At 41.2% G+C, this 25842-nt stretch overlaps 2 protein-coding genes and 1 long non-coding RNA gene across 3 annotated transcripts in view; 2 read left to right on the top strand and 1 right to left on the bottom strand.

Moving 5' to 3' along the window:
• Nucleotides 1-25842, top strand: part of LOC144629939 (uncharacterized) — a 168501-nt gene that overhangs the window by 141024 nt on the left and 1635 nt on the right. Inside the window, exon 2 of the long non-coding RNA XR_013566438.1 lies at nucleotides 5139-5378. This is a non-coding gene — a long non-coding RNA (uncharacterized LOC144629939). The remainder of the gene's footprint in view (nucleotides 1-5138; nucleotides 5379-25842) is intronic.
• LOC144629930 (uncharacterized) lies at nucleotides 2793-16822 on the bottom strand. The gene is made up of 11 exons (XM_078488181.1): nucleotides 16579-16822; nucleotides 14666-14734; nucleotides 13627-13698; nucleotides 12427-12498; nucleotides 11843-11994; nucleotides 9359-9481; nucleotides 7313-7435; nucleotides 5560-5676; nucleotides 5207-5359; nucleotides 3888-3996; nucleotides 2793-3062 (listed from the first exon to the last, which is right to left on the bottom strand). The coding sequence occupies exons 1-11, from the start codon at nucleotides 16764-16766 to the stop codon at nucleotides 2891-2893; spliced, it is 1350 nt and encodes a 449-aa protein (XP_078344307.1). The 5' UTR covers nucleotides 16767-16822; the 3' UTR covers nucleotides 2793-2890.
• On the top strand, nucleotides 20206-24947 carry LOC144630101 (synaptophysin-like). Its single transcript, XM_078488389.1, has 4 exons — nucleotides 20206-20389; nucleotides 22225-22530; nucleotides 23379-23567; nucleotides 24709-24947. The coding sequence occupies exons 1-4, from the start codon at nucleotides 20312-20314 to the stop codon at nucleotides 24874-24876; spliced, it is 741 nt and encodes a 246-aa protein (XP_078344515.1). The 5' UTR covers nucleotides 20206-20311; the 3' UTR covers nucleotides 24877-24947.

The raw sequence follows: 25842 nt of genomic DNA on the forward strand, positions 1-25842 counted from the left end.
TGTTTTGAGCAACTTGCGAATGGGCTGAAGAGAAATCTGCTATTTTTTACTAAAATGTTGTTTCGGTACTTTGTTGCGGAAAAAACTTTACCAATATTTAAACCCAGAATGTAATATTGGTCCGTCTTCTGCTAATGCAAAAATTCTATTCAGGAAAACTATAATTATTTTGAAATAATCATTTCAGTTTCTGCAAAAAAAGATCTATTCCCAGCAAATTGTTTTAGCAACTTGCGAATAGGCTGAAGAGAAATCTGCTATTTTTTACAAAAATGTTGTTTCGGTACTTTGTTGCGGAAAAAACTTTACCAATATTCAAACCCAGAATGTAATATTGGTCGGTCTTCTGCTAATGCAAAACTTCTATTCAGGAAAACTATAATTATTTTGAAATAATCATTTCAGTTTCTGCAAAAAAAGATCTATTCCCAGCAAATTGTTTTAGCAACTTGCGAATGGACTGAAGAGAAATCTGCTATTTTTTACAAAGATGTTGTTTCGGTAATTTGTTGCAGAAAAAACTTTACCAATATTCAAACCCAGAATGTAATATTGGTTGGTCTTTTGCTAATGCAAAAATTCTATTCAGGAAAACTACAATTATTTTTTGAAAAAAAAAAAACATTTCAGTTTATGCAAAAAAAGATCCATTCCCAGCAAATTGTTTAAGCAACTTGCAAATAGGCTGAAGAGAAATCTGTCATTGAGAAATCAATGTCAAAAGTATGCTAAGTCCAAATATTCAGCATAGCTTTTTCAAGTTCGCTGTTCGTAATCCATCTCAATCCTCCTCAATTTTAACCATCCTTGTCTCTTTTTGGTTTATTATTCCCTCGTTGGTGTTTTCCTAACTTATTAAACTATTATTTTGAGATTTTCTTTGACTAAAAGGTGGTTAACTTGTTAAGGAGCTTCTACATCATGGATGGAGCGACTTTAAATTCATCGATCGTAATCTATCTCAATCTTCGCCAATCTTAACCATCCTTGTCTCTTTTTGGTTTATTATTCCCTCGTTGGTGTTTTCCTAACTTATTAAACTATTATTTTGAGATTTTTTTTGACTAAAAGGTGGTTAACTTGTTAAGGAGCTTCTACATCATGGATGGAGCGACTTTAAATTCATCGATCGTAATCTATCTCAATCTTCGCCAATCTTAACCATCCTTGTCTCTTTTTGGTTTATTATTCCCTCGTTGGTGTTTTCCTAACTTATTAAACTATTATTTTGAGATTTTCTTTGACTAAAAGGTGGTTAACTTGTTAAGGAGCTTCTACATCATGGATGGAGCGACTTTAAATTCATCGATCGTAATCCGTCTCAATCTTCCTCAATCCTAACCGTCCTTGTTCCTTTTTGGTTTATTTTTCCCTCTTTGGTGTTTTTCTAACTTAGTAAACTATTATTTTCAGATTTCCTTTGACTAAAAGGTGGTTTACTTATTAAGGAGCTTCTACGTCATCGATGAAGCGACTTCAAATTCATCGATCGTAATCTGTCTGAATCCTCCTCAATCTCAACCATCCTTGTTCCTTTTTGGTTTATTATTACCTTTTTGGAGTTTTTCTACCTTACTAAGTAATTATTTTGAGATTTTCTACGATTTGAAGATAATTTTGTTCATCGCAAACAATGACAAAGTCATGCAGTGGCATTGCTGTTTAAAGCTGATTTCCAGTCCGTACTGCGCAGACTCGGGGGGGGGGGGGTTGTTTTCGTTTTTGTTTTGAATTCGTTGAAACGTTACACTTCGGTGACAGCATACATAAAGTTTTTTAGTCCGCCATTACGGTTCCTTTCGTTCAAGAATTCCCGATGAGCTGAAACGTCGGTTTGAAATAGCGCCAAGGTTCTTCTACTCGTTATTATTTGTTCTGCGTTAATTATGAAGAAAAAGGTAAGTTTGTCACGGAATTTTTAGTTTTGCTTGTAAACATTCCTTCGTGTGAGGCTCACATAAACATTGCAGCCGAGATTGCGCAGTACGGACTGGAATTCGTCTTTAAAGGAGCTACATAACGGGAATTTCGATTTTTGGTCTAAACTGTTCTGAAATTAGTTTTAGTGCAACGTAACCCATGAAAAACATTATATTTGAACAATAAAAGGAAGACATAACTTAATTTGAGGAGTATCAAGCTGCGGCTATAAATATCGCTATTTTGAAGACGCGCGGAAACAACTTGAAAAGTTTAGCCTTAATTTTTCAAGTTGCAATCCGTTTCCATCGAGCCATCTGCAGCCAAAGATGCCCATTAACAATTTCAGTGCTCCAGTATAGCAATTTTTAATAAAAAATGGACCATTATTTTTAGGTTTTCTGTGACACAAATCAAATCAAATTCTAGCTGTTCAAAAATCTGGTAAATCAACAAAGGCCCTTTAATCAGCGTTATGAAAACCGGAAATCGAGTGCCCCTTGTCGTTTATAAACACAATGTACTAAAAATATATTTTTTTTTCTTTTAGAGATGTGCTTGTAAAGTGTACGCCCACGAAACCTGCGTCAATCGCGAGAGTGGTAAAATGTATTTTCATGAGCCATGCATGAATCGGCATTTTTTGGCACGTTTTTTTTTCTCGCGAAACGTGATCTATAGCTCTACTAAATATTGCGAGCCATGATTTACCATAAAATTTATTATAAATCGTGAGATGGGAATCGAGGTTTAAGTTTGCTTTGAATTGTGATTTTGTGGCCGTTGCGTACAGTAACGTAAAACGTGAAACAACCGTTTCATTTTCCGTGAAACGTGATCGTTAACTACTAAAAAACAGTTTTCATGTAAGACCTGCCGTTCTGCTTTATTAACAGTAGATGCCAGCTTATAAACAGTGTCAGGAAAGTCAAAAGCAACTTGATTGTCATTTAGCAGTGCCGACTAGATTCTAGTCCTCCTCCTCATCTTCATAAAGCTCTCCCCACTCCTCCTCGGCTTCCTCCTGTCCCTCTTGCTCGGCTTGAGGCATACCAAGGTAAGCAAAGTCTACTAGTGGATCCAAGCCAACAACTGGAGCCATAACGACCGGGGTCTCTTCTTTCTTCTCGGGCTTTGGCGTCCTGTAAAAACAGGGTTTTAACAGCTATTGAAGATTTTTACGCAAATGCTCTCTTAGTTCCTTGCCCCCGGGTGGGGGATAGGGCTGGACATCAATGCTCGCCATCTGTCCCTATTCTTGGCCACGGCTGCTGCTGCGACCCACGGTTTTAGTCCCAGCTCAGCGAGTTTTACTCAAATGCCCACAAGTTTAATACTGAATGTAGGGCTGTTTACAAGTTGCTCGAAATTTTTCAAAAAGTTGCTCGAAATTTTTCAAAAAGTTGCTCGAAATTTTTCAAAAAGTTGCTCTAAAGTTGCTGCAAAAGACCGGCAAAAAAATGCTTTGATTAAAAAGGTTGCTCGAAAGTTGCACCCCAAAAATCCAAGACGCTGCTTTTTTTATATCAGGAGAATTTCTCCAAATATCTGCTATTTTCCCTTTGAAGGTAAGAATTTTAAACAGTTTCATGCAATTTTACTGCAACAGAAGCATCTAAATCACATTTTAAGGCAAACATTTGTTGAGTTGCAAGGATTTTCATTACTGAGAATAATCGTGAAGATATTGATGACGTCATGTTTGCTGACTAGTCGAAACGTCTTCGGATGTTCCTCGAAAATCTTCAGCAACCTTCGTTTATCTTCGAAAACGTTCGTATGGCCTTCGAACAACACTCGGACAATCTTCGGAGACTTTTGGCCTAGAAATGCTCAAAATACAATAAGTTGCTGGAAAGGAAAAAAGTTGCTTAAAGGGGGAAAAGTTGCTCGAAATATGAACAATGCCAAAAAGTTGCCGAGCAACTTGTGAAAAGCCCTACCTGAATGTACCCATTTGTTCTAACCTGTTACGCCATTTGCGAACTATCACAGCAACGATGATGATAATGAACAGAATACCAAAAAATCCACCGATTATCATTGCTAGGATCTTGATCAACCCCTTCATGTTACCTGAAACAAGGTGTAGCATGTTACCAAAAATGAAAATTGATTCGAGAACCCGTTCAGAGGTGGCGGAAACGTGGGGGCCCCATTGTACCCCAAGCTGAGCACATACTCCGGCCCCGGGGGCGCACCCTATACTCAAATTTTCCAAAATGTCTTTAACATCGATTTAACAGTGTCCAGTATGTTCGTAATCGATTTGTGACAATGCATAACTAGGCAGTTCAGAAGATTCTGCTTTATGGTGCTTTTTTGGTTGTTCTTTAGACGTTGGAGGGCAGAAAATCTACGCTTTGAAGTTGCCGATGCCTGTCAAATACAATCCTAACAGATTGCGGACCTCTCCTTGTAGCGTCTTTGGGAAAGGAGTTTCTATAAAATTCCTACACCATATTGTCCCGCCAAGAACGATCCTAATAAAACGATTTGTGTCTTGACAAACCAATTTTATGCTGCACTAGCGATACTTTCGGCACTGAAATGTGAGGGGGGAGGGCTTACAGCCCCCTTGCTCCCCTGCTCCGCCGCCTATGCCAAATACTCACTGTGGACGTTCTATGGACCTAAATGACAAAACCATAGCTTCATTGCAAACAAATATCTCTCCCGTGTAATATAATTAAAAGTTACAGGCAAACGATATTACTTTGAAAAGTGTTCAGCCTTACAGTTTTTCAAAAACCTTATCTGTTTTAATCTTCTTCAATTTTTGTCCATTCATACCTTCTTTTGTATATTCTGTGTTATTAAACAGTTGAAATGTTCCTCCTCTGTATTAAGTGGTTATTTTTATATTTCATTCAAATTGGTAGCCATTTTCCTATGTCTAAACTTTGGCTAAAAATCCAAGATTCAGTCCCTTTCGACCGAATGCATTTCATTAACATTTTAAAATCGCGAATCGGGTCCCGGGATCTGTGGAAAACGCGGGTTTCTGCGGGACCCCGTAGCCCCGCCACCCCAGCCTTATGGTGTCTACTTATCCGTGAAAAGACAATCTTCTTCAAGGACTCAAAAGGTTTTCAATTAATATTATCTAATCAGATAAATGGTGTGAGCGGTACACTGTAAGTTGTCATGTCAGCACGATGACGTCATATCACGTCATTATGTGTTGCTTAGCAACTTTCTCTGACCAAACGCGCGAGCTCAATACTCGTGAACTCGTGATACCCAGAATGCTATGCGCGCAAGTTGTTATGTTTGTCCCGCTGACCTTCAGCAACGCAGCTTCTGCCGACTTGTCTGTACCCAGTCTCACACAAACAGTGGTAACCGTCGTCGCTTGGAAGAAACTTCTCCACGTTGACACAGTAGCTGTGTTCAATGGCAGCACAAGTGTTGTTTTTAGACTTGCATTCATCGATATCTGGAAATAAAGAAGTTGAGTGGATTATTTCGTGTCAACGACTTCAAAGTAGATCTAAGGCCCCTGGGGGCCTACGTTTGATAGGTTTATAGTATTCCAATAGTAGTACTCCTAGTCACTTCATGCAATTGAACAGAAACTAGCTAGGGAAAAGCTCTTGTTGAGCTTCCAGGCTACGAAGAGGCTTTCCTTCTACCTACCTACACACACTTGTTTTTTATTCACAGCATATCCTTCATGGCAGTCACACGAGAAGCTGCCTATAGTGTTGGTACATTCACCTTCCCGGCATTCATGAGAATTGCACTCGTCAATATCTGGTACAAAAAAACATCGAGAATAACTATAACGTCCCTGTGCACTCCGTAAGATTGATACAATCCTTTCCAGGCCCAACACTTTCACTGTTTAATGGCTTTCCCGCCATTAAACGTTCGCAACGTGCCATATTACCGATCAGAGTGGAGATGAAAATCTCTGACAGAGCCAATGAAATAACAAAACCAAGTTTCACCGCGTCTCTCATTGGTTACATATTTTCCCGCCCTTGTCACGAGTCACAAGTTTTCGCGCGCTTTGCACGGGCCCGCTATCTCCCGCGCTTTCACAGATTAGTCTCACGCTTGCCACCTGTTGCATGTTTCCCGCGCTTTTCTCCCGTAAGCTCTGATTGGCTACTTAAGTTATCTGCCAACGAAGTGATTGGCTCTGTGGCTGTCTGTTGGTTTTAACTTAAGAGCCTTTTTCAGACATTAATATAAATTATTATATGAAAACCATCATGGCGGTATGTTGAATGACATGATTAAGTGGCAGTTTCTCTTAAAGCGGTCCATCGCATTTCGGGTCAAAAAAAAGTTTTCCCTCAAACTTTGCCCAGTGAACTATCTTAGGTTGTAAGTAAATGCAACGACTTTAGTTTTTGGAAATACGTTAAAATATATTTTTTAGAACTCTCAACAGTGAAGGCTGCAAAAGGCCTAATTTTGAGCTTGGCCAGAACGAGAAATTTCATAAGTTGACGAGCTCGCCGCTCAAAAACAACCAAACGCACCAAATTATTATTATTATTCCTAAGTTAAGTGGTCCTTCAAAGGTTGGAAACGCATGTTAATTTTGATATATTTTGATTTACGGGTCCGTGAAAATTTAAATATCAGCAACCCTTAGATCGCTTTTTGTAAACATGCAAAAGTATGGTGTCTTCGCCGGCCTTTATTTCACGAGTCCAGACTAGACCATTCTAAATTCCAACTGAATCCTACTAAACAGATGTTAGGAAGCATAGAAATATAAAAATACCTTGCACTTTTTACCTTCCTTTGCCACAGCGACTTCGAACATTTCGTGCTTATGCGAGTATTTCATACACATTATGCAAATGAGCTTACTTACTCGCATAAACACGAAATGTTCGAAGTCGCTGTGGCAAAGAAAGATAAAAAGTGCAAGGTATTTTTATATTTCTATGCTTCCTAACATCTGTTTAGTAGGATTCAGTTGGAATTTAGAATGGTCTAGTCTGGACTCGTGAAATAAAGGCCGGCGAAGACACCATACTTTTGCATGTTTACAAAAAGCGATCTAACGGTTGCTGTTATTTAAATTTTTACGGACCCGTAAATCAAAATATATCAAAATTAACATGCGTTTCCAACCTTTGAAGAATCACTTAACTTAGGAATAATAATAATATTTTGTTGCGTTTGGTTGCTTTTGAGCGGCGAGCTCGTCAACTTATGCAATTTCTCGTTCTGGCCAAGCTCAAAATTAGGCCTTTTGCAGCCTTCACTGTTGAGAGCTCTAAAAAATATATTTTAACGTATTTCCAAAAACTAAAGTCGTTGCATTTACTTACAACCTAAGATAGTTCACTGGGCAAAGTTTGAGGGAAAACTTTTTTCCGACCCGAAATGCGATGGACCGCTTTAAGAGAAACTGCCACTTAATTACCTTCACATCTTTTGCCATCGCCTGTGAAGCCTTTCTTGCAAGAACACTTATAACTCCCGTGTGTGTTGATACATAGTCCTCCGACCTTCGAACAGCGGTTTTTACCGGCGCATTCATCGATATCTGTTGAGATAAAACAAATACAAAAAGTACAGATTTAAACTCTCTCCATCGCAGAGGCCTCTATTATTGCCCCCGCAGGGCTCCGGCCCAGAGGCCGGAACCCGAGGAGGCACCTTAGAAGTCCCCGCGTAGGTAGGTAAAATGTGTGCATTTAGTGAACAGTACCGAAAAAAATTTCGATTTTGGTCAAAGCGGCTCGCAAAGGATTGCCCTAATGCTCGCAAGGGATTGCCGGAACTCTTGCAAAGGAGCAAAGGAAGTCATGCCGTCGCACTGTGATCACAAGAAACATCAGTTGCTTGAAAAAATAGCTGAAACGTGTACCTGAAATTGAAATGATACCGAAAATGACATGGAAGGCATAACAGGCGTATCATCCGGGAACAAAGAGTTTCTTATTTTAGTCAGCGACTGAACGTCGTGAAAACAAATGGAAACCGTATACATCTTACGACGAGTAATAAACAAAAGCGTGAACTTTGTCATGACACGGTAATTCATTGTGGTAACAAACTGTAAAACAAATTATAAAAAGGCGGGGGCAGCTAGTGAGAACTATTACTAGTTATTAGTACGAGATTGGAAATGGAGAGAGAGAATGGTAAGCGCACGGAGCCTGGTCCGCTTGGGAATCCCCCATTTTTTTTTATTTTTCGTGTTTTTTTTTAATTCCTTCCCCTCTCCCCTGAAGAAACCTCTGTGGAGGAGAGTGTGGAAATAAACTTTAAAGGAATTATGTGATAAAAAAAATTTATCCAAAATTTTTTAAGTTCGTTCTTCGTAAATAAATGAATAAATGATATAGGTTCTTATATAGCGCATTTACAAAGCTCAATGCGCTTCACAATTAGAATTATGGGATGAGACCGGACATCAGCATACCAGGCGCCTTTGGCAGCCGCTATCCGTCCATGTGTATGATCTCACCCCACCAACCAACCCATAGATACATGTCAATAGAACAGACCACAACACCGAGAACTTCGTGCCCTACTCTTTGCGATAAGCGTGTGGGTTTTTTAACGTCCCCTGCTGACCATATAACACTGAAGATGCAGGAGACGGGACCTACGGTTTATCGTCCTTATCCGAGAATACTTGACCGTCTAACCATTTGCAGATGTAATTACAAAGGCAGCACGTTCTCCTCAGTTATTTTAAGACCCTGAGTGTTGGTCCGGTCTGGGAGTCGAACCCGAGACCCTCCGCACGACAGTCCGGCGCTCTACCAACTGAGCTAACCGGGCGGCGGTTAAACCGTCTGAATCCTCCCAATCGTAACCATCCTTGTTCCTTTTTGTTTATTATTATCTCTTGGGGTTTTTTTTTATAAAAATTTAGAAGTTTCTTTCGAGGAAGACGGACTTTTAACGGCGCTGCTAGAGAGCATGACTTAATAATATATCTTGACAAAACTCCTCCTTAAACTGTGAGTTTCTTGAAAAACGTCCGATAGGGGAATTTTGAAACCATCTAGTGTTTATCAACTGCATTCTGATTGGCTAGGCTGACTCACTAGCTATTTTGTGATAGATAGTGAGTTGAATAGCATGGCAGCTAAATTCGCGATTCGAGACATAAATTTCTAGCTCCACCACAGGCAGACCACCCTATGTGCTCGCAGTTATTATTACTGATTTGCTTTCGACCGTTGGCTACATACAAAGCCAACGGCCGAAGGCAAATCAGTAACGCTTTAAACAGCCAACGGCCGAAGGCAAATCAGTAACGCTTTAAACAGTGCAGAAAAGCGGATGAAACGCCACAAAGGAGTCGACTAGCGTTTTATTTATTTTACTGAGATATTCAGATCGAGATGAGCAGATGAGCCTAAATATGTATCTAGATTTCTTTAAATTTGAATAGTTTGTTGATGCAAACACATAGGGTGGTCTGCCTGTGGCTCCACTGTTCTAATCTGACCTGTGCACTCCTTCCCTGTTCCTTTAAATCCCTTTGAGTTACATCTGCAGTCGTATGTGTACGGCATGTCTGTACAAGTTGCCATGTCGTCACAATCGTTTTCTTCCAAGCACTCATTAACGTCTGTCAAGCAAAATTAACACAAAAATTTAGGGCCTGTTTACATGATTCCGGAATGACATTCATTCCAGAAAGAGTTTCGTTACAGAATGAAGTTCGTTCTGCATTCACATGACAAAGGCGTTATCACGTGCGCGGTTTTCGCGCGAAATCAAAACAAGATGGCGCATGTTTCGCGCAAACATGTTATTGTGCCCATTCAATGGCCATATCTGCAATTTTAACGAGCAAATTCAATTTTAACCATAGGGCTGTTTCTTTGGGCTAAACAGTGAATGTCATTAATTTTTATTGCTCTGAGTTCAAACTGTGGCCTCCGTATGCGGTTTCATCGAAATTCGTTTTGTATTTACATGATTCCAGAATGAAAATTTTATTCCGGAATGAAATCCGAAATTACTTGACCTTTGTCTCGGTATCATGTAGACTTTCTCAAAGTCCTTCGACGCGCGGTTTAGGTATGTCACGTACGAAGCCCTCTCGCGACTTCGTCACTCGCGGTCGTCGCTTCGCGACGCTTTTCGGCTCACTTCGCTCGCCAATAGAGGGCGACTTGGTGCAAGTCTAGGTATCATGTAAACAGATACAGAAAATATATGGGGATGGATTAAACTCGTTACGGAACGAAAGTCATTCCGGAATCATGTAAACAGGCCCTTCGACGTTCAAATGCAGCGAGTGAGTCTATGCACAAATTCCCCGGGGGGGACTCTCTTATAAAAATGACGGGGGTTGTTGGTAGCACCTTTCAGGGGGTAAAATTTGTGGAATGGTACCGCTTAGGGTGCTTAAACCTAAAATAAACACTGCATGCTAGAGTTGTAGCGGTACCTTTAAGGGGCCCCTAAGGTTATCCCCGAACGGAACTCCTGTGCTAGACAGAAGATGTTCGTATTAGAACTCACTCGAAGTGTAGCCAAAATTATTTCAAATGCAACACCAGTATAACGGAAATTAATCACTCAGATTTAATGGAAGCCTACGCAACAGGGGTGTTTGGGAGAGAGGGGAACCCCAGTGTGGATCCCTCAGACGAAAGACCTTATGAGGCAAGTCAAACGGATACAGCAGCGAGCGACGAAGTTTATACTACGCTTGCCCTTTATCAGCGATCAATCTTACAAAGATAGACTGCACTTGCTCCCTCTTTCTTACTGGTAGAAATACCTTATTTTCTCGATTAAACGCCGGGCCCCGAATAAACGCCGGGTCTCCAAGCTGTATTTGAAAATAAACCCCTTAAACATTTATTCAAGTTGTAAAATGCTTTGGAAATAATGTCTACATATATGGCTGTCAAAAATAATGAATGAAAATGATTTCATAGAAACATAGGGCTTGAATAAACTGCGAGAATCAAATAAACGCCGGCTCTATCGGGCCAAGTTTGAAATAAACGCCGGGGACGTTTAATTGATAAAATACGGTATATCGATTTGATTTTGTTTTTCAAAATTTTCAACGGTTATGTTGACATAAATCCGGCAGTCATTTCTAAAGCACGCAACACACGCCCTTCTAGATGAAATAGCAATTCAGACTGTGTGTAGTACTCAGTGCGCAAGTGTAAAACCAGTCCTTTCAGCAATCCTTCATTAATAGATCATCCCGTGTGTGGAACACTCTTTCAAAAGTTATGGATGTTAATGCCGACCTCCCTACTTTCCGGAGCAAACTCTTGTCTTATTGCTCTACTGCACTGTCCAATTGTTACGACCCAGACGACCCGCGTACCTGGAAGTCAGTATGCCCAACCTGCAATTCCTGCCGCAGCTTACTCGACCCTATTTAAGTACCCTAGTCAGCCTCCGCCATTTTCGATGCCATCGAAATTATGAAAATTGTATGGAAAAGCGAAATCTTATTGCATTGCTGAAAGTTGTGTTACTGGAAGTCCGTTTAATTACCTTTAACAGTTTTACAGAGATCTCTTTCGTTTAGACATGCTCCATGTAAAATATAATACTGAAACTCTTGTATGTTAACAAAAACAAAGGCGTGGCTGACTCGGGTCCTTTAAAGCTTTGTAATACCTTTTAGCTATTTTATGTCTCGGGCCCGCAGTAATTGGCCCTGCTGTTGCGGGTTCCCTGCCTTAAGTTTACTGCTAGTTGTATGTGTTATTTATAAGGCGAAGCTAATAAAATAAAATAAATGAATTCCTTTACTAGTTGCGTGCAGTCCGGTTGGTGCCGGCTATTCTTTTCGATGAACATGCTTTTTCGAGGAGACGTTTTTCACAGAAATGGTCACATATTCATTGTCTAAACTATGCAAGGACACCACCCCTTCATTAGGCCTGTACGGGATGGTCGGACCTAACTATTTAGTAGCAGCTAAGATCGTTTTAATAGTTGCCCTTACCGCAATGCTGATTGATAGGTACGTTAAGTTGCCTGAATCTGAATGGTTCATGACACGTGGCCGGCACGGGGCCTAAGTTGATATTACGCCTTGTTAGTAACGTCATCAGACCCTTTTCGCAGTCACAATCCAACGGGTTGTTTTGTAGGCGGCTACGGCAGGAAAGAAAAAAAAACTGCTGTCAGTTATTGTACGGAGCAACAGCAATAAGGTTGGGAGTAGGGGTGGGAGGGTGGGGCTCCCCGAATTTTCATCGTCGGCAAGTTGGCGTGAGCGAGCCAAGAAATTTAGCCTTCTCAAGAAGTCCCAGAGAGTAAACTTTCACTTAAGCAAGACGTTTCGCTATTTAAAGGGATCTGGGGCCCGTTTCTCGAAGGTCCCAAAAAGGTTTTGCATCCGGAAAGCCATAGCAAAATCTCAAACCTAACATACACCTTGAAAAACTATGTGGTTTACGCCATTTCTTAGTGGTGCATTCCCTACTAAGAAAAATCCTGGATCCGCCCCTGTGACACGTTATAGTGGATTAGCTTGACTTTAATAAGTTAGAATGGTTTTGATGAGTATGACCGTTTCATACTTACACTTCAATCAGATTAACCAGGTCATCAAAAACATCCGGTGAGAACTCTTTTATGTCGTTATTCGACAGATCACTGAACGCAGAGCAAAAGGAACAATATTGTTAGTTAAAGTCCTGCAGTTTTGATAATAGAGCAGTTTTTGTAATGACTGAAATCAGGCTAAAAGCACCGTCAGAACAAAGCCAGTCACCACAGTGCAAATAACTTTACCAAACAATTAAAAGTAAGAACATGCAGCCATTGGCAAGGGCGGAAAAATATGCAACTTGTGCCAAGCGCGTGAAAATGTGTAATCAGTGCCAAACGCGGGAAACTGTGTAACCGGTACCAAGCGCGGGAAAATGTGTAATCAGTGCCAAGCGCGGGAAAATGTGCAGCTGGTGCCAAGCGCGGGAAAATGTGCAGCTGGTGCCAAGCGCGGGAAAATGTGTAACTAGTGCCAAGCGCGGGAAAATGTGCAACTGGTGCCAAGTGCAGAAAAATGTGCAACTGGTGCCAAGCGCGGGAAAATGTGCAGCTGGTGCCAAGCGCGGGAAAATGTGCAGCTGGTGCCAAGCGCGGGAAAATGTGCAACTGGTGCCAAGTGCAGGAAAATGTGCAACTGGTGCTAAGTGCAGAAAAATGTTTAACTGGTGCCAAGCGCGGGAAAATGTGCAACTGGTGCCAAGCGCGGGAAGCACGTTATCGGTGCCAAACGCGGGAAAATATGTAACCTGTACCAAGCGCGGGAAAATGTGTAATCAGTGCCAAGCGCTGGAAAATGTGTCATCGATGCCAAGCGCGGGAAAATGTGTAACTGGTGCCAAGCGCGGGAAAAGGTGTAACTGGTGCCAAGCGCGGGAAAACTGTAACTGGTGCTAAGTGCGGGAAAATGTGTAACTGGTTCCAAGCGCGGGAAGACGCAAAACTGGTACCAAGCGCGGGAAAATGTGAAACTGATACCAAGCGCGGGAAAATTTGTAACGGGTGCCAAGCACAGAAAAATTAGACTTTAACATATTACAGGAAGAAGACTAAAGTAATAAACAAAGTTACATAGAAGGAAAACTGACCTGATAAATTAAAACTACAGATAAAACCGTTTGCCGGATTCGAGATATATTTGTCTGGTGCAATTCTAGTGTTACGTCGTTAAAGAGAAAAGTGGCATGATATAAAACACAGTAAGTAGATCAATTAAATTAATTTATATGAACTTACAGTGTTTTTAAAGATGTGAGCCCCTTCAAGATATTCCTTGTTATTCCAGATAAACTTCCATCCGACAAGTTCCTGAAGAAAATTCACGGCAGAAATGTAAGGGCCTCTTTACATAAGAGCCGAGATGAGTTTGGTCTCGGGATGAAAACATTTTTATTTTACATAAGCGTGTTGATCCCGGGATGCCGGGGCGTATAAGTCGTCCCGCCCGAGTTGAATCCATCTCGCCCGTGCTTACATTACATTACATTACATTACATTACATTACATTACATTACATTACATTACATTACATTACATTACATTACATTACATTACATTACATAAAGACTTTTTACGTGGCGTTTTTCGTCACGTTTCATCCCGGTGCTTAGGACAGGGATGTAATCGTCCCGGGATGAGTTCATCCCGGGACGAAATCATGTAGACAGCAACAAGAAAATGTCCAGACACCGACATGAATTCACCCCGTGACGAAACTCTCATGTTAAGAGGCCCTAAGTAATTCAACAAGTAAAGACAGTGTAAGACGATATTTAGAGAGTTAGAGTTAGAGTTAGTTTAGAGTTAGGGCAGTTGAGAGTGAAATGGCCGGGTATTTGGGTTTATTAAAAACTAGCCATGATATATTGCAATCCCTGCGTTTTGATTGGTTAACAGGTAATGTTATATCAGTGAGCTCATATACCATTCACACAAATATGGTAGCCGATACGGCGTCAACGAAAACAGCTGGGAGCTCAGATATTGCAATTCTTTGGGCGTTTTTAATAAAACAATTATTCCACTCGCGCTTGTTGGATATGAGATCGTTATAGCTAACTCGGCGCCACGCGCCTTGTTGGCTATTTACCATCTCATATCCAACGCGCGCTCGTAACGGTTCACCAAGGGTTTTTCAATTGGGTATAACAGTCGTTATATTATAGATATTTAACATATTTCGGTAGATATCAATGGATAACAAGTGAAAGGATAATGTCCCTTAAGAGCATCTGTGCTCGACTGTACTAAAATTAAAAAAAATAAGATTACTTACAAAGTTTGCAGATTCTTGAACGGAGTGAAGCACCCATCGCTTAGGGACAACTTGTTCCTGCTGAGATCACTGAAAATAAAGAATAGAACCGGCAGAGATAACGTAAAATACCGATTATAAATCTTCGGAAAAAGTCTTACACACAACTTTTAGGGGAGTAGGGATGGTGCAGTGGTGAGAGCACTCGCCTCCCACCACCAGGGGGGTACTCCAGCTTGTAAATGACGAGGATGATCGAATGATTTTTTTGGGTTTGAAATTTTCGATTCCGGGATTTTTTTGGGTTGGAAAATTTGGCAAGTATTTTTTTGGCTGACTTGATTTAAATAGGGGATTTTTTGGGTATTAAAAACGAACTAAATTGCCTTGGCACGACGTTGGCGTATTTATGGTATGATGAATAAAAAAAACACGAGCGTTCAATTTTTTATGATTTCGTTGTGTTATATTATTGCCCCTTCTGGCAATTTAGGGGTAATTTGACAAGGGATTTTTTGGGGTTTTTTTTTTGGTCCAGGGATTTTTTTGGGTAATGTCGGAAGACTTAGGGATTTTTTTGGGTCCTGAGTTTTGCCTCCATTCGATCATCCCCGTCATTTACAAGCAGGAGTACCCCCCCCCCCCCCCCTGGGCTCCCACCAATGTGGCCCGGGGTCGAATCCCGGACTCGGCGTCTTATGTGGGTTGGTTTTCGTTCTTACTCCGATGATTTTCTCCAGGCTCTCCGGTTTTCCTCCTTCCACAAAAAAAAAAAAATTCGATCGGGAATACACGGCCCCACAAGCCTCTAGCTTTAAACACAACCGCGTATAAATAAAGGTAACTTATTTATTTATTTATCTATTTTTTCCTTTTTTTGATTGCTTAAATAAAACAAAACGCATTATAAAATCGTCAAAAATTTATCCCAAAAGATCGTTTCGCCATTTCCTATTGAGCCTTTTGTAAAGGAACAATTCTACTTGTTTTGCACATATGTGAGATTATTTTAATTTATAAGAGAGTGTAATGGGTCGAGTCCCTAGAGACTGAGAGAACATTTAAATACGCCCTTTAGCTAGCGGCGGTAAAGATAGGCCTAGACACAAATATCCCGAAAAATGCTCTAAAAATCTATCCGGAAATTCCCAGTTTTTTCCCTAAAAATCCCTTCAAAATTTTCTAAATATCCCCAAAATTTGCTAAAAATCCCTAAATATCCCAAAATTTTCTGTCCTTCTCGAGTGACACTGGGCTCATCTTTAATAGAAATAGCTTCTCTTAGCTCCTCCGCTGGCTCCGCCATGTTTGAAACTTACCTCCCTTGGAAATTTTGGGGTGCATTAGGAATAGAAAACAACGCTGCACAATTGGATTGCAGTCTAGCAGTCACTTATTAGTAAACAATGGGACAAAAATATCATTTCATAGGAATTTTAAATAAAGCGGCAAAGAAAATAAAACAATTTTTCCTCAAATCATCTAAAAAATCCCCTACAAATCCAATTTTTTCTAAAAATCCCCAAAATTCCTAAAAATCTCGTGATGCTCTAAAAATCCTAAAAAATATCCGGCTTTTTGTGTCTAGGCCTAGGTAAAGAACGTTCAGTTAAGCGGCAGTACAAGTACTAGAATACAAGTTCAAGGACATTTTTCAAGAAACTTTCACGGGAGTGGCAAATAGAATTGTGAGTAGTGTATTACATTATTACAATAACATTATACCGTCGAGGTTAGTATTTTAGAGAGCTTTTCGGCACGAATTAAGTTATATTTTTGTTCTTATTTATAGTTTGACTATATTGTGTATTGTGAACGCGAAGACAAACACGATCCAGTACAGAATTTAAAGTCCACAATTTACCGTAAAGCTGTGGTGTTGCTACTAATATCTCATCACTTTGAACCGGCACAGTGTTTGAAACACTACTTACAGTTCTTCTGCATCTGGCAAGTAAGGGTATTTCTCTGGAAGTTTCAACGGTGACAGCGTGCCGCCGGTTGTAGAGCCACACCGGTATGCGAGTTTCGAGCTTTCAGGATCACATACATCATATCCCAGAGTGAAAGAAATCTTGCATACGAGAAGCAGAAAACTAACAAGGCAGGAAAATATTCTCATCCTCACGCTTTAGCCTTTGAACGCAAAGTTTGGCGTTCTAACGACTACTGACGTCACAAACAGTTTTAATGACGTCACGAAACGCGCGCGAACACAGCAGTGTGCCATGGAAATCACTCGCGTGGCGTTACTGAGTGTCACGATTCGAGCGTGTTGTACTTTAATTAGCAGAAATCGCTTTTCTCTTGCCTCTGTTTAATACAGAGAACGGCGAAAGTCCCTTCTTTAACCCGCGATTTTTGTCACTAATGTTAGTTGTTTAGCGACAAACGCACACTCACTGCGCCATGCTGACGTGACAAGTTGTGAAGCACTTAAATATCTGTTACGCTATGCAACGAGCGGGGTTTGGCTGGGAATGCAAAGGGGCGAGGCACCAGCGGAGTAGCCCCCGAAGCGAAGGCGGGGACCCGACTGAGAGGTAGGTTCTTGGACGGTTTTTTATGGAAACCGACTCCACAGCGAGACCCTTTGCATGAGTCAGACTGGCCGAAGCCAGTGGAGAAAAAGGAAAGAAAAAGGGGTATATAGAGGACGGTGGGAAACGAAAAACAAACTACTTGCAGCTAGCGAGCAAACTGCGAATGTATGCGTCAGCATGACGACAGCGCGCGAAAGACGTGGTGCGCGTGGTGCACGACCTTCCTCTAACTTCTTCCTAAAATAATTGACACCAATTAATGTCTGTTGCGCTACGCAACGAGCGGAGTTTGGCTGGGAATGCAAAGGGACGAGGCACCAGCGGAGTAGCCCCCGAAGCGAAGGCGGGGACCCGACTAAGAGGAAGGTGCTATGGAAACCGACTCCAAACTGACGAGCCGTAGGAGAGGAAGGCTCCAAGCAGCTAAAAGGGGGTAGGACTTGGTGCCCGTGACTTGCATTCCCCGCGGTACGAGAGGGCGAAACGGAACGGAAACGCAAAGGCGGACATAAGATAACGGCATTTTGAATGGAACTACGATACGACGACGTACGGAAGCTATGGCGGCGGGGCGGGGAGCAGAGCTGCCTGGTGAAAGTACCGTTGAGTGAACAAAGCGCGTTAGAGTGTTCAAAGCTGCGGCGTTTATCAGTGCAGTGCTCGACACTACGGAGCGTGTGAGACCTGAGTTCGTAACTGGGGAGTGTTGGAGGGCGGTAGTCATTGCATGTGCGAGGCCACTGTTCGTAGCTGTGGCGTTTACGAGTGCAGCATTCGACACTGCAGCGCGTGTGAGTCCCGTGTTCGTTACTGTGACGACTACCAGTGAAGTACGCGACACTGCACAGCGCGTGTAGGTTGGTGTTCGCAGCTGCGGTTGTTCCCCTTTCGTGGCAGGAGCGTATGCGAATCCACTGCACGTGACAGAAGCGTCTGCGATTGAAAAGAGGTCGTGTTGGGGACATCTGCGCTAAGTAAGCTGGTCACCAGCGGCGCTGAGTCCTGTATTCGTGATAACGGTGACTGCGAGATCGTGACAGCAGCGTTTTTTTTTATTCGTGTGTCCGTGACAAGCGTGACTGTAAACGCGCGCGTGTTCGTAAAATTACTGCCAAACGAGTGTTGTTTGTAACAAGAGCGTCTGAGAGTTCAGCGCACGTGCTTGCGAGTTGTCTTGTGTCCGTGACAACCACGCCCGCGAAGCCAGTGTACGTGACGCCAGCGACTTAAGACTCTAACATGAAAGGACTGCAGTACTGTGTTGTAACGGGAGCTTCTGAGAGTTCTGACGTGACGGGTGCGATCGCGAGTTTTGTATACGTTTCTCTTGATACATGATATGGGCGAATAGGAGTCCTGTGTAAGTGACAGGAGCGGCTTCAAGTCCTGAAATCGAATCTCCAGTGAACGTGACAGCAGCGTCTGAGAGACCCGCGTAGGCGACGGGAGCAACTGCCTGTGACCAGTGCGTTTGCGAGTCCTGTGCTTGTTCCAGGTGTATTTGCGCGTCCCGAGATTGTAACGGGAGCGGTCGAGAGTGCAGCGTACGACGAAAAACAAGCTACTTGCAGGTAGCGAATGTATGCGTTAGCATGACGACAGCGCGCGAAAGACGTGGTGCGCGAGGGCGAGGCTGAGCCAAGTCGAGGGTTGCTACACGCCATTAACTTCTTCCTAAAATAATTGGATAATTGACATCAATGAAAGTCCACTCGCAATTTTCTAATAGACCATTTTCGATATATTAAAATTCCAACTTGGCTCCGAGGCTTGGGGGAATAAAACAAAAGATATCACGTCGAGGTTCAGGGATGAATAAATCATTTCTTTTGTTTTATTCCCCCAAGCCTCGGAGCCAAGTTAGAATATTAATATATCGGAAATGGCCTATTGGATTATACAAATCGAAAGTCTTCGGATGCTTACGCGAAGATTTGCCGAGGACAGCACTTATTCGATCGCTACTGAGTGGTACTGGTAATGCACCGACAGGAAGGCCCAAGGTCAGCCGACAGCCGTATATCACAGCTGAAAAAGGAGCGAAAATTTTCTTTTGAAAAAAATATTGAACGACTAAGCGTTGATACCCAGTGCCGTTCTTATGGATGTATACCAAAAAATCTCGTTTCACTGCTCACTTCATTTTCTTCGCCACAATTTACAGTGAATTTACTCTAGCTTCCCGTGGGTAGGAGTGGAGGTTGTGATACCGGTTGGGGTGGGCTCCTTACATACGTTATAAAGCTAGATATGTACCACCCAATGCCTTTGTTGTTTAAAAGTTCTAGATATTTTGCCTTTTCGAACTCAAACGCAGGAATGTGTTTTAATCGAGATATAATCCGGCCGACATAGGCATTAAAAGAGAAAGGTCGCGAACTGGGTTTGATGTAAACATACACGATCAATTACCACTCTAGGTTTTGAAGGTCACATCTGAACTAGGTTACATGCTTTAAAAGATCAGGTACATATTTTAAAGGATCATATGAAACTCTTTTTTTTGGTCCAAAAGTAAGATGAGTCTCTAGAATTTATAGCCTGAGAGCAGGCTTACCATTGCATCACAAGCGCGCGTGGCAAACAGTGGCAAAAGCCGCGAGGACGAGTCGGTGAGACAGCAAGATCGTTTCGCTCGCTGTCTTTGCCGGTCGCTCGTGTGACTTGAATGGAGAGCCTGTTCGCAGGCTAAGAATCAAACAGCAAACTCCTATTAAAGCAAATGTTCTGAAAGGAAGTTCCCTCGGGAATCTCACGGCCCCGAATCCCCCGATGCCTTTCCAGGAACATAAAATTGGTCCAAAAAATTCAAAGAGTTTCGACAAGTCTAACTCAAAACGTACTATGCGTTGACCTACTGATATGAGACATCTTGAAGAAAATGTCCGTAATACAAGTTTCTTTCTCGTTCTTTTGCGTTGTTTCGCGTTCTTTTGCGTCGAGGGGCTGTGAATAGTCCGAGAATGTAAACCCTCAAGGCAGTTCTGCAGGGGGATCTCCCTCCCCTCCCCCTAGTTCCAGTCCTTCCCGTCTGATGAAAGAATCAATGTTTCGGTTTCGTGTCGAGGTGGGACGGTCAACTTATGCGAGTCGTATGTATAACAAAGCTCAATTCCCTTGAGTTATGGCGTTGCTCTACCGTGGTGAATCAAGATGGAAGATTTTGAGGCATCCTGTTTTCTGGATTAAGATCATCGAGATTGTAAGTAAGCATTTTTACGAGTTTTCGACCAGCGTCTATGTTTGCGCGCGAACGTAAGTTTTCAACAATCACAACTTTTCGTAGCCAATTACATATTCAATAGAAGTGTAAATCATTAGAAACTACTTCAGATGAACGACATCTCCTGCAGTTTTAATTTAACTGTTAGCTATTTGATGGAGATTGTTAAATTGCCCGCTTTTAACGGTGAAAACCGCTTTTACTTGGCACGCGAAACAAGTGTAAATTAAGACGCCGTTCGAATCGACAAGTGTTGCATCCATAAATTACCAATTGTTTATTTTAATATTAAAGTTTATGCTGAACAGTTTTTCCTTGATCTTGTCAAGAAAATAGCTTTTCTCGCTGGATTCCCAAATAAAACGCCAAATTATACCAACAATGAGGAAGGAATTGTTTGCAATCTTTGAGTTCATCGTTTCAGTAAATGTGATCTCGGCTCGAAAGCGTGACCTCAAATTAGGTGACAGCACGTATATATACCTGGGGAAAATCCCCAGGAATATTTCAATATTTACACCATCCTTGCCGACCCTCTTGCAAATTATTGCACTTCTGGAGCTTAGCTGATTATTTCAATGTCATGTTAGTTTTTTATTGCTATAATTATACTTTAACGCAAAGATAAAATATTCCATTAGAGTGGTGTTTACCTTTGGTATAAACCTGCCATGACAGGTCCTAACCCAGCAATTATTAATCCACAGCGGTTTTGAATTTTCCGTTTTAAACGAAATTCAATCAGGCAGTCATCAGATTATCTTAGGGAAACTAAATTCCCCCAAGTAGACTGTTATAAAGGGGTGAAAATTTGACCTTAAGACTGCAAGGGGTTATAAGAACAATCAATTAAAAATTGTAGTGTTTGATTGCTTTATCGCATTTATCTTCAATTTGAAGATAATTGCAGTTCATTCTATTAGAAAAGTTGCATTCAGAGCTTAAAATAGCAGCTAGTGTAAAATAATGCACATCTCAGACCAAATTTTGCAGAGGTCAGATTAATATAACAGAGTCGTGCCAACGGGTCCGAACAAGAATGTCTGGGGATTTTTCAAAACATGACCAATGGGGATCTCTGTTGAAACCTGCAGATTCACTTTAAATATAGCACACAACAAAGCCAAAAAATTAGCTGCTGACTCATTATTATTTATGCTGGGAATGATATGACATAAAGTGGGATGTTGGTAAATTGATGACAAGTTTGGACTAACTTGGCATTGTTCTTGTGTAGCACACTTTAATTTGCACAAGTCTGGGGTAAAATGGCTTGAGATAATTACTGTAGCAACATTAAATGTATGTAACATGTCTAAACCACAACAAAATGATTACCATAAAATTCTGAAAATAACACCCCTCCCCCCAGGAAAAAAATCGAAAAGTTAGCCCTCCTGAAAGTAACGTAATTGCCTTTGAAAGTAATTGCCTTTGTATTATTCTGCCCAATTGGCCAACAGAAACTTTAGCATTACTTTTTCCATCTTAAGTATCACTGCAGGGATGTGGCTAAGAAAACACTAAGCCAGCTCATCAACAAGTTCAGCTGGCTTTTTTGGCCTTGGCAGCTCAATAAAAGTTTACCCGAGTCTTTGTTTTTATGTGAAACTTCAACCGGATTTATGTCCTTTTTCAGCCAGTAAAATTAGCCGGCAGCTGGCCCTTAACGACATCCCTGTCACTGCCCAATCCGCAGTTTCCCCTTTCTCTTGCCCTACTAACAGCCCCTGGGTCTCCAACGATGATTGTAGGCAAACAGGAACCCTTTTTCTCATTTGACTCACTCCACCATGGTTTTTGATTCTCCACAGGTCCTCTGCTTAATTATTTTCCCCTTATGCGTCACATATAACGACAAGGGAGGATTGTATGTGACCAACAGCACCAATAGTTTTAACATCACCGTCAAATACCCATTTGAATACAACAACGACACTGTGGTCTATACAGATGAAGATGCGCCGCTTGATAGCTTCAACTTTGATCCAGCCATAAAAATTTGTGCGCAGTTGTTTGTTGGTGTCATTATAGTAACAGGAATTACTGCAGTTGCGACGCTGGTGATGTCATGTGCTGTTCACAAGAATGAACGTATGGGCAATAAAGTTTCAATTGCAGTAAGTACAAAGATGTTCTATCATTTCCATTTTATTATTTTCAAAAAATCTCTTCTGGTGTTTACAAAGACATTCTTATCTTTTTTAGATAATTTTTAAAAATTCAAAATGTATCTTGATCACATGATGCCCAACAAACTCGACAAATGACAGAAATACATTAGGAAGTGAGGATGATTCTGGTCAGGAAATGGACAAATGGACATATCTTTAATAATTAAAGATATGTCCATTTGGCTTGAAAAAAGTTTAAGTTACACAGCTCTCCTTAGAAGCAGATAAAGTGGACTCCTCTCTGTGGCAGAAAACTCTTTAAGCTGACACCTCTGTAACTAGGACACCTCTCTATAAAGGTCGACACCTCTAAGGCAGACAACTTTCTAAGCTCGAAACCTCTCTTAGGCAAACACCTCTCTAAGGCAGGCAGCTCTCTAATGCAGATATAACCTCTCTAGGACAGATACCCCTCTAATGCACACACCTCTTTAAGGTGGACACCTCTGTAAGGCAGACAACAATCTAAAGTGGGCACCTCCTTAAGGTGAACAACTCTTAGGTGGACATCTGTCTTCAGTACACACCTCCGGAAGGCAGAGACCTCTTAAGGGGACCCCTCTCTAAGGTGGACACTTTTCTCAGGTGGGCTTTTCACCAAGGAGGAGAGCTTTCTAATGTGCCCCTCTCTAAGGCAGACAACTCTCTAAGATGGACTCCTTTATAAGGTGTCTGCCTTTAATCTCAAGGTTAGGTAGACACTTCTTTCAGGTGGACACCTCTGTTGCTGACACCTCTTTAAGTTTCACTGTGAAAGCTGAACCTTTTTAAATTGAATTTACATTAAATTTCAGGAAATATTTATGGCTGTTGTGATGGCATTTCTTCTCGTTATAAGCACAAGCCTCTGGTTGTACAACCTTCTTGACTTGAGGAAAGAAGTAGAAGATGAAGTTGTCAACGTTATCACAACACTCGGACCAGTACTCTGCAAGAATTGTGTGGAATTCCTGCCAGATTATTCTGCGCTATTTGCTTCAGTGGTAAGTTGTTGAAAATGCCACGATTTGGTGCTGTTATGGAAAGGGAACCTACATTTGTTGGGATTTGCAGAAATACCGTATGTACTCGAATAAGCGCCGCTTTCGAATAAGCGCCGCATTTGGGACCAACAAGTTAATAAGCGCCGCCCCCGAATAAGCGCCGCAGTCATGATGAGGGGCTTATTCGAGGAATTCTGTGTAACTGAAAATAGCACTACAAAGCGACTCTAAAACAGCCTTGGAAATTCCTTTTCGTCAAAAACTATGTTTCGCAGGTCAAAGTTATTATATTTTACCCCTCGCCCATTATTTTTTTATCCAAATTCTTACAATGCGTAGTTCTGTCAACGTTGTGAAGGCTGTGAACTTTGTCGGGACAGCAAGCACAACAACTCTCTTCCGTGAGACGAATACTGGCAATCAAAAGTCCCTTCTTTTTGTTACTGTAGAAGTTTCGTCTATATTAGATTGTTTGTGGCGTCCAATTTTCAAATAGGCGCCGCCCTCAAATAAGCACCGCACTTGAGACACGATAAATTTAATAAGCGCTGTGGCGCTTATTCAAGTAAATACGGTAGTCTGGATGATCAAAAATGTGAATAGAAAAGGACCTATCTGCAAAACCACCCTGTTTACAAACAATTCTAATGCCTTGAGCACCATGTCTTAGAAATATTTTTTATCCAAAAGCCTTGGTAGTCAATTTTCCAAATGTCCAATGTTTTAAATATTGCGTACTTCGATTGATTTCTTTCAAATGAACGAAAATTTCATTCAGCAACTGTCTACCATTTTACGTGCCTGAATGTCAAAGGTGGCATGGCTTAGTGACCAAGCCTTGCTTTAATCACCTCCCACAGGGTGATAATAGGTGCAAAAGCCAAATTTCTCAACCAATCAGAATTCCCTGATTCTTATGTATATCCTCTGAAATTATACTTGAACTGAGTAAAGCATTCTCTGGTAAGAAATTATTAAAAAAATATATAAGATTTCGGCAGCCAGCCTGCTGTCTCCAACGGATAAAAAAATATGTAATAAAATAAGACTATAGAATATAGGGTAATTTGCATAAATTAGAAAATTAAAAATATCTGTACAACATTTGTATTAATAATTATTGTCCATCCTACCTTGCCAGGGCCTTGCTTACTTGCTGTTTTTAATTTGGCTGTGCAACACAGTTCTGGTATTCCGTGACACTGTGAGCCGTTCTGATGAAGTGACTGCTGCCAGTTCTCTAATCTGGGCTCAGGAACTCTCAGATCAGAAGCCTCCTGAAACAAAGACTACAGAGACAACTACTTAGAAGACAACAAGATGTTAATGTGGCCAAAACAACTGTACTACTCAGCAAATAACCACCCATCAGAAAAAAAAAATTATTGTTTCATATATACCATAAGTTCCTCAAACTAAAAAGCTTACTGAAGGTAGTAAAATGTGGATGTGGATGGGGACGTGCAAAAACATATTTTACAAAAGAAATCACCCCCACTCCCTCCATCAAAATACATTTTTGCCCCCTCCCCCATCAAGTCACTTACAGCAAAAAGATCTATTATTAATAATAATACCAAATATTATGTCCAACATCATAAACAATCTTAGTCACACCCCTTCCGAAAAAAAACTATTAGACAAGTACATATCAAAAATCCTCTAAATTGCATTGTGTTTTTACCCTCTTGTAGCCCCAACCCCTCCTGGTGTCTAGCTTTAATGTCAACAATATTATTTTGCTAATAATTAAATTTGGTTTCCAAGCCAAATTTAGAAACACAGCCAGATCGAGTCAAGACCTTTTACATGCACACAAAAATTATTCTGTAGCCTTGCCTTAGTTTAATGGTAAAAAATGGACCCTTTTCCCCTGCTTTCTGACTGACTTCCTCCACAGCTCCTAAAAATATATGGTCCTTTCTAAAAGTACAGTGGGTTTGTCCACGTTACCGAAGGCTGATTTATGTAGGTGGAAACCCTTTCACTTGCAGCTAGTGCCACATTAAACAAACAGTACTGCTCATAGGTTTAAATCAGTAGTTTCTATTAGAGCTACAGTCAACTCTTTCTGAGATGGACACTGTTGGGACCAGCTCCAACTGTCTGTCTTAGAGAGTTGTCCATCATATAGGGAGTTTAGTTACAGTAAAATGACTGAAAAAAGCAGGGATGGGACCAACCCCAGGTGTCCGTCTTAGAGAGGTGTCTGTCTTATAGAGATGTCCATTAAGAGAGAGTTGACTGTACGTTAATTTATCGGTATGCCAAGGTT

This window comes from Oculina patagonica, chromosome 11, assembly GCF_052425735.1.
Source record: "Oculina patagonica isolate OP01 chromosome 11, crgOcupat, whole genome shotgun sequence".
Lineage (NCBI taxonomy): Eukaryota > Metazoa > Cnidaria > Anthozoa > Scleractinia > Oculinidae > Oculina > Oculina patagonica.